This window comes from Hemitrygon akajei, chromosome 4, assembly GCF_048418815.1.
Source record: "Hemitrygon akajei chromosome 4, sHemAka1.3, whole genome shotgun sequence".
Lineage (NCBI taxonomy): Eukaryota > Metazoa > Chordata > Chondrichthyes > Myliobatiformes > Dasyatidae > Hemitrygon > Hemitrygon akajei.
This window is the reverse complement of record NC_133127.1, coordinates 15862095-15874854: the sequence shown is the minus strand read 5'-3', so window position 1 is coordinate 15874854 and position 12760 is coordinate 15862095. Positions and strand designations below refer to the sequence as shown.

General features: G+C 42.8%; 2 protein-coding genes across 2 annotated transcripts in view; one reads left to right on the top strand and one right to left on the bottom strand.

Moving 5' to 3' along the window:
- LOC140726138 (dedicator of cytokinesis protein 2-like) overlaps window positions 1-12760 on the top strand; it is a 1234790-nt gene that overhangs the window by 545763 nt on the left and 676267 nt on the right. The gene's annotated exons all lie outside the window — the stretch shown is intronic.
- Window positions 1-12760, bottom strand: part of LOC140726137 (uncharacterized) — a 118386-nt gene that overhangs the window by 16065 nt on the left and 89561 nt on the right. The window contains exon 4 of the mRNA XM_073042109.1: window positions 395-702. Within this exon, the coding sequence (XP_072898210.1) occupies window positions 516-702 (187 nt within the window). The 3' untranslated portion in view covers window positions 395-515. The remainder of the gene's footprint in view (window positions 1-394; window positions 703-12760) is intronic.

The following is a 12760-nucleotide window of genomic DNA, read 5'->3' as shown; positions in this document are numbered from 1 at the left end:
TCGGCTCCTGTACCACCATCACATCCTGCTCCTCTCCCCACCACCCCTACCCACCCCCTCCCCATTGCTTTCCCCTCCCTACAGAGGGAAGCATCTCATGGGTCCTGACAGAACCCTCTAACCATGCTTCCTCATGGACCTAAACAGTCTTTATTCTGAACCATCAATACACTTGATAGTCCTCCACTCAAGCTTCCCTTTGCTCCTCTCTGACGTTCTGCATAGATACATTTAATAGCAGTGTTAAACAATTAAATTTAATTTTTGAAATATAGCATTCTTAAATTACACCCTGTAATTAGGCAGAATACTTTTTGCATTCTTTTTTTTTTGTTTCTCCATTATGGCAATATTTTCCTAAAAATACAAAAGCTGGTGTTCAGAAAACAGTCACCTCATGGATACAATTGGCTTCAATAGTGCAAGAAACCCCAAAGCAGGAAGTAGTCAGATGGGAAACAGGAAGTTGGCTTCTGCATTGGCTTGTCCAGTCTGTCAGTGTTAAGTTCCAGAGTTCATAAGAACCAAAAGCATTTCCTTTTAGATTTTTTTGGTTCTGTCCTAGTAGGCTGCCGTGGAATTGGTGACTGGTCCTGCTTACTGGGTGTGGCAGGTTGCTCTGTACTTTGACCTGCCTCCGCTTCCAAGGAGCTGAGGACTCTATGAAATCTGCCTTCCTGCTGTCTGAAATCATGTTCCACACTGCAAGCAGGAGAAAGAAAAAAAACAGAGAGTTAGTATTTTCTTCCAAGTTCTCACCAAGTTCTCTGTTCTTGACATATCTCCATGCACACCTCTGGTTCCTAGGAACTGCAGAGTGTTGTGGGCACAGTTCAGCACATCACAGAAACCTGCGTCCCACCCACCCCCCCACGGACTCTGTCTACACTTCTAATTATCCGGGTAAGCGGCCAGCATAACCAAAGGCCCCACCTACCCCGGACAGTCTCCCTCCTTTCTCTCCCATAGGGCCGAAGATATCGAAGCCTGGGAACACGTACCACCAGGCTCAATCCTGCTGTTAAAAGGTTATTAAACAGTCCTCTTGTATTACAGGATCAAGGATAGAAGAGCAACTTTATTTGCCATATATATACACACGTATTAGGCATTTTGTGTTGGAGCAATATGCAAAAAAAATCAATAAAATTCATCAATTATACAGAATAAATAAGTATATATTAATAAAGGAAGCAGTTCGATGTGGTCTTGACCTCACGATTTACCTTGTTATGGTCTTTTACCTGTACTGCACATCCTCAAGTTCAAGTTTAATTATCGTTCAACCCGATGTGAATGTAGCCAAATAAAACAGCGTTCCTCCAGGGCCAAGACGCAAAACACAACACCAACAGTCACACACAGCACAGACACATGTAAGAAAGTGGTAAACATACATCACACACAAAAAATATAATATAGCCCAAGTCCTTGAGTGACACGCCCTGTAGATCGATTGAGCGTGGATGTTGTCGGCAAGAGCAAGCCTCCAGTGGTCTGCAGATGAATGCAATCCAGCTTGTCGTCCACCGAGCGAACACTGGAGGGCAGCACCCACAGGAAGGGCCAGTCTCCAACCAAGTGGATGGCGTACACTTTGTACATTATTCTGCATTGGTATTGTTTTACCTTGTTCTACCTCAGTACACTGAGTAATGAATTGACTGATATGAACAGTATGCAAGACGCCCATACCAATCTAAAACATCATTGAATCTTATAGCACACCAAGAAGCTACTCCGGATGAACTGCCCAGTCAAACTTCTCCATCATTATTTCCCCAAAGCCCAGGACAATTTCTTTCAACATTTCCCCAAATTCTTAATTTAAAATTATTGTACAAATTGCTTCCACTGTTCATCCAGATGCAGATCTGGTTTTGGTTCCACTCCATTATTTGGTCAGTCTTTCTCTCTCCCTCCCTCTCTCTTTATCTTTCTCTATTACTCTCTCCGCTCTCTCTCTATACCTCTCTCCCTCCCTCTCTCTCTTCTTCTCTCTAACCCTCTCTCCCTCACTCTCTTCTTTTCTCTATCTCTATCTCTCTATTGCTCTCTCTTGCTTTCTATTTATCCCTCTCTCTCACACACACACTCTCCTGCTCTTTCTCTCCCACACTTCCTGTCTCTCATACTTTCTCTCTCTTTCTCTCTGTCCCTCTCTCCCTCCTTCTCTCTTTCTCTATATGTCTTTCCCTCTCTCTCTCCCTGTTATATACCTGTATATTAAATAAATTGCCCACTGGAGACACAGGAGATTGCAGACACTGGAATCCAGCGACAATCTGTTGGAGGAGCCCAGCAGTTAAGCAGCAACATCTGTGAGAGGTGAGGGAATTTCTGGCCAAATCCCTGCATCATTTCTTTCAGGAGAGTGTTTGCTGTTCCGGTAACTGTCCATTTCTAATTGATTTTGCATGTCCCGGGACCATTCCAGAGGGCAGTTGAGAGTTACTCTGGGATCTAGAGTTATGTTTAATCCAAACTGAGTACAGATTTCAGAGTTCCACCAATTAGTGAACCAGCTAGTTGTACAATTCTGGTCGTCAGTACCGTGGGGTGTCACGGTAGTGTTGCGGTTAATGCAACACAGTTAACAGCTCAGGTGCAGTCTGTAAGGAGTTTGTACATTCTCCCCGTGACCGAGTGGGTTTCCTCCCACAGTCCAGAGATGTACTTTTTGGTAGGTTGATTGGTCATTGTAAATTGTCCAGTGATTACGCTAGGGTTAAATAGGTGAGTTGCTGGACGATGCAGCATGTCAGGCTGAAGGGCCTGTTCCACACTGTATCTCTAATAAATAAACTAATTAGAAACAGCAATATTTTTATTCTAGATTCAAATTAATGTCACTGTGACTATTAAAAAATTTGTTTTAGTTTAATTGGCATCTGTGAGAGAGCCCCCATACCTGAGGTGATTATGTCAGACTTGTAAATTCCCCTTAAGAATCGCCTGTAACTCATCTCCTTACAGGCAATTTTCTGGAAATAAAGCATCTTCTTGGAAAAATGTGAGTGTTTGATGAAAGAAAATCCCACACTGTGTCAAAGCAGCAAAATAAATGTGTGACAATATGAAAGGGATAGGGAATCCACGGGTTCCAGCTCTGACAGAGGTTGATGTGCATTGAATTACAAAGACATGCTATCATTTCATGGTAAGAATTGACTTTAATCACCCTTAAGCAAAGCGCTGACAGACTTACTGTGTAATGTAGTGTCTTGTTAAATGAGTACTTGTCATTTGTTTGTAAGGTTCTGGGACTAACTATAATAACAGGTTTCAGTAAAGCCCCAGTAAATAGCTTAATTTATATGGTGATGTTCCAATTCTGAACGACAAGAGACACAGAAGCAGGATGAGGCCATTTGGCCTCTCGTGTCTAATTCACCGTCCGTCTTTTAATCAGGACCACTTTCCTGTACTAACCCCACTTCTCTCATTGGATACGCTCAGTGGCCACTCTATCAATGCTAATATCTGAACAGCCAATCATGCGGCAGCAACTCAACGCATAAAAGCAAGCAGGCATGGTCAAGGGGTTCAGTTGCTCTTCAGACCAAACATCAGAATGGGGAAGAAATGTGATCTAAGTGACTTTGACAGTGGAATGATTGTTGGTGCCAGATGGGATGGTTTGAGTATCTCAGAAACTGAGACTGTCACTGTATCTGTGGTCAGAGGAGGATGGCCAGATTGGTTCAAGCTGACAGGAAGGTGACAGTAACTTAAGTAACCTTGCGTTACAACAGTGATGTGCAGAAGAGCATCTCTGAACACACTTGTTGAACTTTGGAGTGGTTGGGCTACAGCAGCAGAAGGTCATACCTATTCTCACTGGCCACTTTTTAGGTACAGGAAGTACCTAATTCACTGAATAATGAGTGTACACTGTTCTGAATATGCAGAGTGACTGCATTTAGATGGCTCTTTTGGATAAAGCAGTCAAAAGATTCAGGACCTTTGCAGAGTGAAGAAATAGCTTTTCATTTTTCATTCATCTCGTACCAGGGGATCCACAGACCACTTGCATAATAGTGTTGGTCCATGTCATAAAAAATGTTGGGAACCTCTGCCTTACATTGAGAATCTGTGTCTAGACAACTCATCCAAGGGAAATATCATCTGTCTCCTACTGAATTTAGTGTGTTACAAAGATAGCAATGTGGTATGGGCTTCCAAGGACAATGTTTTATGCCTGTTGCAATGCTTAGAGATTAGGGAGAGATTTGTCACATGTGACATCGAAACATATAGTAAAATGCATCGTTTGAGTCAATGACCAACATAGTATGAGGATTCTGCTGGGGGCAGCCCACAAGCGTTGCCATGCTTCCAGCACCAACATAGCACGCCCACAACCTTTTAATCCTAATCCCTACATTGTTGGGATGTAGGAGGAAACTGAACCAGCCAGAGGAGCTCACACATTTATAGGGAGGACGTACAGAAAGCAGCGGGAATTGAACCTCGATCTCTGATTGCTGGTGCTGTAAAGCATTGCACTACCTTGCCGCTTCCTTGGTCCTGTTAAACCATGGCTGCCACAGGAATGCCCGATAACGGTCAGTCCCTAGACCACAGAGACTGACTTCCTCAGCAATGCCTCTGACACCAGCACGCTTGTGCAAGGAAATGTTCAATCAAACTTCCAGGGTGTTTAGAACTAACAATGAAATGGTCAATATCGTTTTTCACTTAATGGCAACCTTTCTTCAAGCATTCATTTCTGGAACCAACCTTTATAATCTTCATCAGTACAGCAACAGCCTGTGCTACAATTGACTTTTTTGTTCTAATTCTGTATATAAAATTTTATTTGTCTTATGCTTCATTTATATTTTTCTCATGAATGTGTGTATGGCACTACACTCAATGGCCACTCTATTAGATACCTCCTATACCTAATAAAGCAGCCACTGAGTGTATGTTTGTGGTTTCCTGTTGCTGTAGGCCATTCACTTCAAGGTTCGACATGTGTGTACACCACTTTTGTAATGAGTTACTGTCGCCTTCCTGTCAGTTTGACCCAGCCTGGCCATTCTCCTCTTACCTCTCATTAACAAGGTGTTTTCACCCACAGAACTGCCACTCACTGAATTTTTTTTTTGTTTTTCGAACCATTCTCTGTGAACTCAAGAGACTGTTGAGCATGAAAATCCCAGGAGATCAGCAGTTTCTAAGATACTCAAGATACCCCATCTGGCATCAATCATCATTCCACTGTCAAAGTCACTTAGATCACATTTCTTCCCCATTTTGATGTATTGTCTGAACAACAACTGAACCTCTTGACCATGTCTGCATGCCTTTATGCACTGAGTTGCTGCCACTTGATTGGTTGATTAGATAGTTGTATTAACAAGCAGGTGTACAGGAGCGTCTAATCAAGTGGCCACTAAGTGTATGTGCCTGAGATGTTACTGCAAGTAACTTTTGTCCACTGTCCCTGTGCATACATGAATTTTTGCACATGACAATAAACTCGACTTTGACCTTGAAGATTTTCAATTGCCTGGCATTGAAGTGAACACCACTTGGCCAAGATTTCTGCTCTCAAAGTCCAGTTAACATTTTAAGCAACATCAATTCTTTGAACCCTATTGAAATCCTCCCACAACAACTGTCAGGCCATTAGTCATACAGCCACTAGAACAAGATAATTTAGCTTAAAATAGTATTTGCGATGTATAGGGATGCTTAGCAATGAGCCAGCCAGAATGGCTTTCTATGTTGTATCATTTTCTGATTCCAGACCTACCCCTTTCTTTTGCTGCCTCATGAAGTTCATTGATTAGCCTCCTTTAGGATTAAAGGTAGGAACCTCTGGTGTGATGGTGACACACTTGGATGTCGCAGCCTCTCTGGGTCCAACCAAAGGTATAATTGTTTGTCCTTTACATTTTTTTTTCACAATCACAAGACACTGCTGAGTATTAAGAACATCAAGTACTGCACGTCTATCAAATCAGCAAGTTGCTTGACAGCGGTGGAGCTGAACTTGTGCACCATTTTTGCGGCCTACTTCAGCACCCCCCCAGAGAAAAACACTTCAGTGGGAGTATGCGGTTGAATGGACCGTGTGTGTGATTGTTTTAGATGATTGTGTTGTGATTACAAGACCCCGTTGGACATTGGCGATGTAAAATACTGCGAGTCCAATTCACTGGTTGATTGGCGAGACTGACGGCGGGGGAGCTGCGATGCTTTGGTTGTTGCGTGGACCAGCTCCTCATGCTTTGAGGTTGCCTGTTGGATCTGCGAGGGGAGGAGAGGCAGTTGGTTATGTGCTACTGGAATCCGTACTTGGTTCAGGGCTGGCCCCTCCCATCAGTGCTGCCCTCCAGTGTTTGCTCGGTGGAAGGCAACTTGCATGAGATGAGGAACTGCTCCCGGCTTGTTCTTGCAGAAACATGGCTCCAGAACAGCATCCATGCGCCATCAATCCAAGTCACTCAGGCTATCACCCTCAGGGACTTGGGCTATATTATTACTTTTTTTTTGGCGACTGTATATTTTGCTCTGCTGGCTGGTGGTGTAGTAGCATCAGCGTTGGACTTTGGAGCGAAGGCTCCCAAATTTGAATCCAGCTGGCTCCCTTGCCTGCTTTCCATCCGTGCCGGGTTGAGCATCAAGCTAGCAACTCGGCCTCGTAAAAACAAGAAAGCCCGCTAAAAAAAATGCTGTCACAACGGCGTCCCAATGATTCCACTTGGAGTTAAGGGCTAAAAGAAAGTAGAAGATATTTTGCTGCTATCACAATTATATGTGCTATCTGTGCCTTGTCTGATGTGTGACTGTTGGTACTGTATTTTGCACCTTGACTCCAGAGGAACGCTGTTTCATTTGGCTTGAATCTGAAGGTCCTCCAGGAAGTGGAGGAGTGGGTTAATAAGTTTTCAGATGACATGAAAGTTGGAGATGTTGTGGATAGTTTGAAGATTGTTGTAGGTCATAGACAGGATGCATATCTGGACAGAGAAGTGGCAGATGGAGTTCAATCCAGAAGAGTGTGAAGTTACACACTTTGGAAGATTGAATTTAAAGATGGAGTATAAAGTTAACAGTAGGCTTCTCAGTATTATGAAGGAAAAGAGAGATCTTGGGCTCCAAGTCCATAGATCCCTCAAAGTTGCCATGCAAGATGATAAAGTGGTTAAGAAGAATGTGATGTGTTGGCCTACATTAGTCAGGGGACTGTGTTCAAGTGTCGTGCGGGAATATTGCAGCTCTTTAAGACTGATTAGACCACACTTGGGGTAATGTTTTCATTTCTTCTTGAGTCATTATAGGAAGGATGTGGAATCTTGACAGAATTTCTGGAGGAGATTTACCAGGATGCTGCCTGTATTAGAGAAAATGTGTTATGAGGAACAGTTGAGGAGCTAGGGCTTTTCCCTTTGGAGCGATGGAGGATGTGAGGTGACTTGATAGAAATTACTAAGATTATGATATCTAGGTAGAGATATCATAATCTTGATAAGGTTCTGGATGTCCAGTAGTAGATAGAGTGGACAGCCAGCATGTTTATTCCCCGGGTGGCAATGGCCAAAACCAGATTACATTGTTTAAGGTGAGTGGAAGGAAGCTTCGGAAGTTTAGAGGTAGTTTGTTTTTACAGAGATGGTGCTGGTTTTGGTGATACAGACAAATACATTAGGGACATTTAAGAGACTCTTTGATACGCTCATGTTTGTAACTAAAATGGAAGGTTATGGGCTGTGTAGAAAGGTTAGACTGATCATGGGGTAAGTTTAATTGATTGGAACAACATTGTGGACTGAAGGGTCCATACTGTGTTGTACTACTCTATAGAGTCATGTACTACTACAGGCACTTCGACCCATCTAGACCATGCTCAACTATCATTCTGCCTAATCCCATTGATCTGCACCTAGACCATAGTCCTCCATACCCCTCCCATCCATATATCTATCTTAGTTTCTCTTAAAATGCTAGAATTGAACCGTTATCCACACCTTCTAGATAGATAGATAGATACTTTATTCATCCCCATGGGGAAATTCAACATTTTTTCCAATGTCCCATACACTTATTGTAGCAAAACTAATTACATACAATACTTAACTCAGTAAAAATATGATATGCATCTAAAATCACCCTCTCAAAAAGCATTAATAATAGCTTTTAAAAAGTTCTTAAGTAGTTTACTTAAATACATTGAGTCCTAACCCCGGCACTTTAACCTATCTTACTCCTGGTGGTTGAATTGTAAAGCCAAATGGCATTGGGGAGTATTGATCTCTTCATCCTGTCTGAGGAGCATTGCATCGATAGCAACCTGTTGCTGAAACTGCTTCTCTGTCTCTGGATGGTGCTATGTAGAGGATGTTCAGGGTTTTCCATAATTGACCGTAGCCTACTCAGCGCCCTTCGCTCTGCTACGGATGTTATACTCTCCAGTACTTTGCCCACGACAGAGCCCGCCTTCCTTACCAGCTTATTAAGACGTGAGGCGTTCCTCTTCTTAATGCTGCCTCCCCAACACGCCACCACAAAGAAGAGGGCGCTCTCCACAACTGACCTATAGAACATCTTCAGCATCTCACTACAAACATTAAATGACGCCAACCTTCTAAGGAAGTACAGCCGACTCTGTGCCTTCCTGCACAAGGCACAAGGCATCTTACAGCTCGTTCCGCACTCTCACCACCCTCTGAGTGAAGATGTTCCCCTCAAGCGTTTTACCTTTCACCTTTAATCCACGACCTCTAGTTCTAGTCTCACATAACCTCAGTAGAAAAATGGCTGCTTGCGTGTTCCCTGTCCGTATTCCGTGATTTTCTTCTCTCCTAACTTAGGATCCTTGAGAAAAGAGAGCAATGCCTTTTTATGTGCCTTTCTATCAGGAAGGTGCCCTTGGAGCTACGTAGCAAACAGGTCTGGTAGTGCAGTGATTTTGATCACAGACTAGTGAACCCAAGGATTATAAACGGAAAACTTAAGACATCTCACTATGCCTGCCGGCGATCAGGCCATTGAGGAACCTGAGTCAGCATTAAGCGTTGGTCTTGCCAACCACACTCACATCCTGAGAGTGCATTGTTCAAAGGATTACCATTCTGTTTTTGAAGCTGCAAACATCAATGACTTTTACTAAACCCCACCCCCTATAAATCATGTACTTTATAATACAAAAACGATCAGCTTGTTATGGTGGAAGGATTTCAGGTAACAATGTTTTGCTTGCAAAATGCAGAATTGCATTTTACTCTGAATATTTAGCAGAGTTAGCAGTTTTTGCTGCATGATTTATCTGTGGCTTCTTTCAAATGTGTTATTCCCCCCCCCCCCCCTCCCCAGTTAAGATGAGGGATCTGCAAAATAATTGGTGGAAGATCTTTCAACCTGGCCAAGCCTTCAGCAAAAAAGCACCGATCGTATACCAAGGGCAGAAGATAAGTTTTGCCTAATATCACTTTTTAAGACAAAAAAAAATCTGCTGGAGGAAATCAGCAGCTGCGAGAGGGAATTGTCGATGCTTTCAAATTGAAATGGCCAGTGTAGAGAGGAGAAGGGGAGGGGTAAAAAGGATTCTGAGGTGATTGGTGAGTTGAGGAAGAAGATGGTGCTAGGTAAGGGAGGAGAGCAGGGTTGGAGCTGGAAAACAGTGTCAAGTGAATGATAGATGGGGACAGAGAGGGAGATTGCGATTGTGTGTGTGTGTGTGTGTGAGAGAGAGAGAGAGAGAGAGGAGAGATTCGTCTGCTTCCATCCTGCCACAGTCTTCCAGCAGCATCTCCACTCAACCTACCTGCAGAATACAGTGTAAAAACTGCAGTACGTAGGAAGTGCAGTACAGGTACACAAAGGGTACGAACCCATGAGCCGAGGGATCTGTGGACCCCAGGTTGAGGATCCCTGATCTGTACTGTGTGGTCAGAAGTAAGTCCACTTTATCAAACCACCAGGCTCAAGGATAGCTTGAACTTCTGCAGATGCTGGAAACCCAAAGCAACATAGCACACAATGCTGGAGGAGCTCAGCAGGTCCGGCAGCATCGATGGAAATGAACAAACAGTCCACACTTCAGGCTGAGATCCTTCTTCAGGACTGGAAAGGAAGGGGGAAGAAGCCAGAATAAAAAATAAGGGTTGAAGAAGAGGAGGATAGATATGAGGTGATAGGTGAAGCCAGGTGGGCGGGAAAGGTAAAGGGCTGGAGAAGGAATCTGATAGGAGAGGACCGTGGATCATAAAGGAAAGGGAAGGAGGAGAGGGACCCGGGGGAGGTGATAGGCAGGTGAGAAGAGGTAAGAGGCCAAATTAGTGAAATGGGGAGAGGGAGGAATTCTTTTTACCAGATGGTAGAATCGATAATTGACAGCTTCTGTTACAAGACTCTTGAATGAATCTCTTTTATGTTAAAGATAGACTCTTGACCTCAGAATTTACATTGTCATACCTCTTGCACCTAATTGCCCACCTGCACTACCCTTTCTCAGTAACGCTAACTGCTTCACTTTACTTGTGGACACTTCATTGTACTATGTTTTGAACTTAACTGCACAGATGGCTTGGCTTTGCTTATTGTTTGCTCTATCTCAGTGCGTGTGACAACAATAAACAATACCAATACCAGTTGCACATCGTAAAATCTATTCCTTCACATCAACTTCCACGTGTCAAACTTGCATGATTCTCTGTCAGATCACTTGGGGAATCCTGATATCATAATAAAAAGTCTACTCAGAAGCTATTTAGATTTTCTCATCTTAAATAGTTCCAAATTCCCAATTAAGCCATGTCCATCATGTCTCCATCATCAGGGAGGAGGTACAGAAGCCTTAAGAAACACACTCAACACTTTAAGACTAGCTTATGCTGTTCCACACTATCTTGCTACTCCTCTTTTGCAATGCTCTGCCCATAGTCAAAGATCCTCACCACCCAGGCCATGCTATTTTCTCACTGCTGCCATCAGGTAGAAGGTACAAATGTCTCAGGACTCACACCACCAAGTTCAAGAACAGTTACTACCCCTTAACCATCAGGCTCTTGAACAAAAGTGGACAACTACTATACTCATCTATTGAGAGGTTCCTACAACCGATGTACTCTTGTTGGTTCATGTTCTATTTATTTATATTGGCATTTGCACAGTTTGTTATCCATTTATCCTGTTTACAGTTTTCTCTGGTTCTTTGGACTCTCCACCTTGGCTTACTGGTGTCTCCCTATAGCTCAGTGGGGAGGATATTCTCCCATTATTTTCATAATAATCCAATACTCATAACTACCAATGGGGCTTTATCTTCAGTTCCTGGTGCATGCTGGGAGAAGAGTAGCCAACCAATCACTGACCTTGGTGTTCATTCCTTGGACTTTACCATGGCTACCTGAGACAGTCTTCACCATCGATTACCTATATATTTCAATGCAATTATTAGCAATATATAATCCTCTCCCCACTAAATATCAATAAATAAACATTTATATATTTCTATAGTAGAGGATAAAAGCTCAACTATATGCTACAAGCTGGCTATTAAGAGCTGATTCCTGCATTCTTTGAGCTGTGTAGACATCGCATGCCTTGCAGTCAAAATCTCTGGAACCTCTGTAATCTCATTCATTTTTATGTGCAATAAAGTGGAAAATAGCTGGAACATTATTTGAAAGAGCTGATAGACGAGGTTAGATGTTATTAAAAGAAATTAAAAATTGATTTCTGCCAAATGTGCGGGCAATAGCGATTTCATGGATTTTTAACTTTAATATTTCTGTGATTTAATAATCCTGATACAAGGGTCTTTTTTAAAGAGCAGTCTGTTTTCTGCTTCCAATGATGTGCATATTTTATTTACTGTCATGAATATGGAAGAGGGTGCATGCTTATTCATTGAGGGTGTGATCAGTGTTAGACAAGGAGGATTCTGAGTGGGAAACAAGATAAATCATTAGTCAGATTTACAGACGAATAATCCAGATAAACCTATGTCATATCAGCTTTGATCATGTCAGAATTTATTTATTATTCATTGATTTAGAGATACTACGTGAAACAGGCCCTTCAGGCTCAGCAAGCTATGCCACCTGGCAACCCACCTATTTAACACTAGCCTAATCACAGGGCAATTTTCAATGACCAATTAACCTACTAACCCGTACATCTCGAGCTCTAATAGCGTCACAGTAATCACTAAGCTATTGTGACATCTAATATCTGACATCGTGTTGTAATGTGAGTATTATTAAAAGTAAGTTAATACTAATCGGAAAGCTGTTGGTAGCAAGAGGCGGGATCCGGGGTTGGCGGGGTCTTTACTTCCGCTCTTTTTACTCCCAGTATGCATTGTATATAGTTCCTCCACCCATGCTGCACGAGGTACCTCGAAGCCTCTGTATTGTAAATATCTTTTGCCGTCCCAGATAAAGATGCTCTTTTGGCCATCAAGTTGTCGAGTGGTCTTTTTGTAAAGTAGAAGTTACCACACATCGTACTCCCAAGTCTGACAGGATTTGGAGTACTGAGAGCAGTTTTGGGCACTTTCTCTGAGAAAGGATCTGCTGGCATTGGAGAGAGTCCAGGGGGGGTTCACGAGAATGATGCTGGGAATAACAGGGTTAATGTATGAGCCTCTATATTTGATGTTCCTAGCCCCGTACTTTCTGGAGTTTAGAAGAATGAGGAGGGATCTCATTGACACCTATTGAACATTGAAAGAAGAGTGGATGTGGGGGAGCCTAGGACCAGAGGGCACAGCCTCATAATCTTTACTCTATATCATAGACCA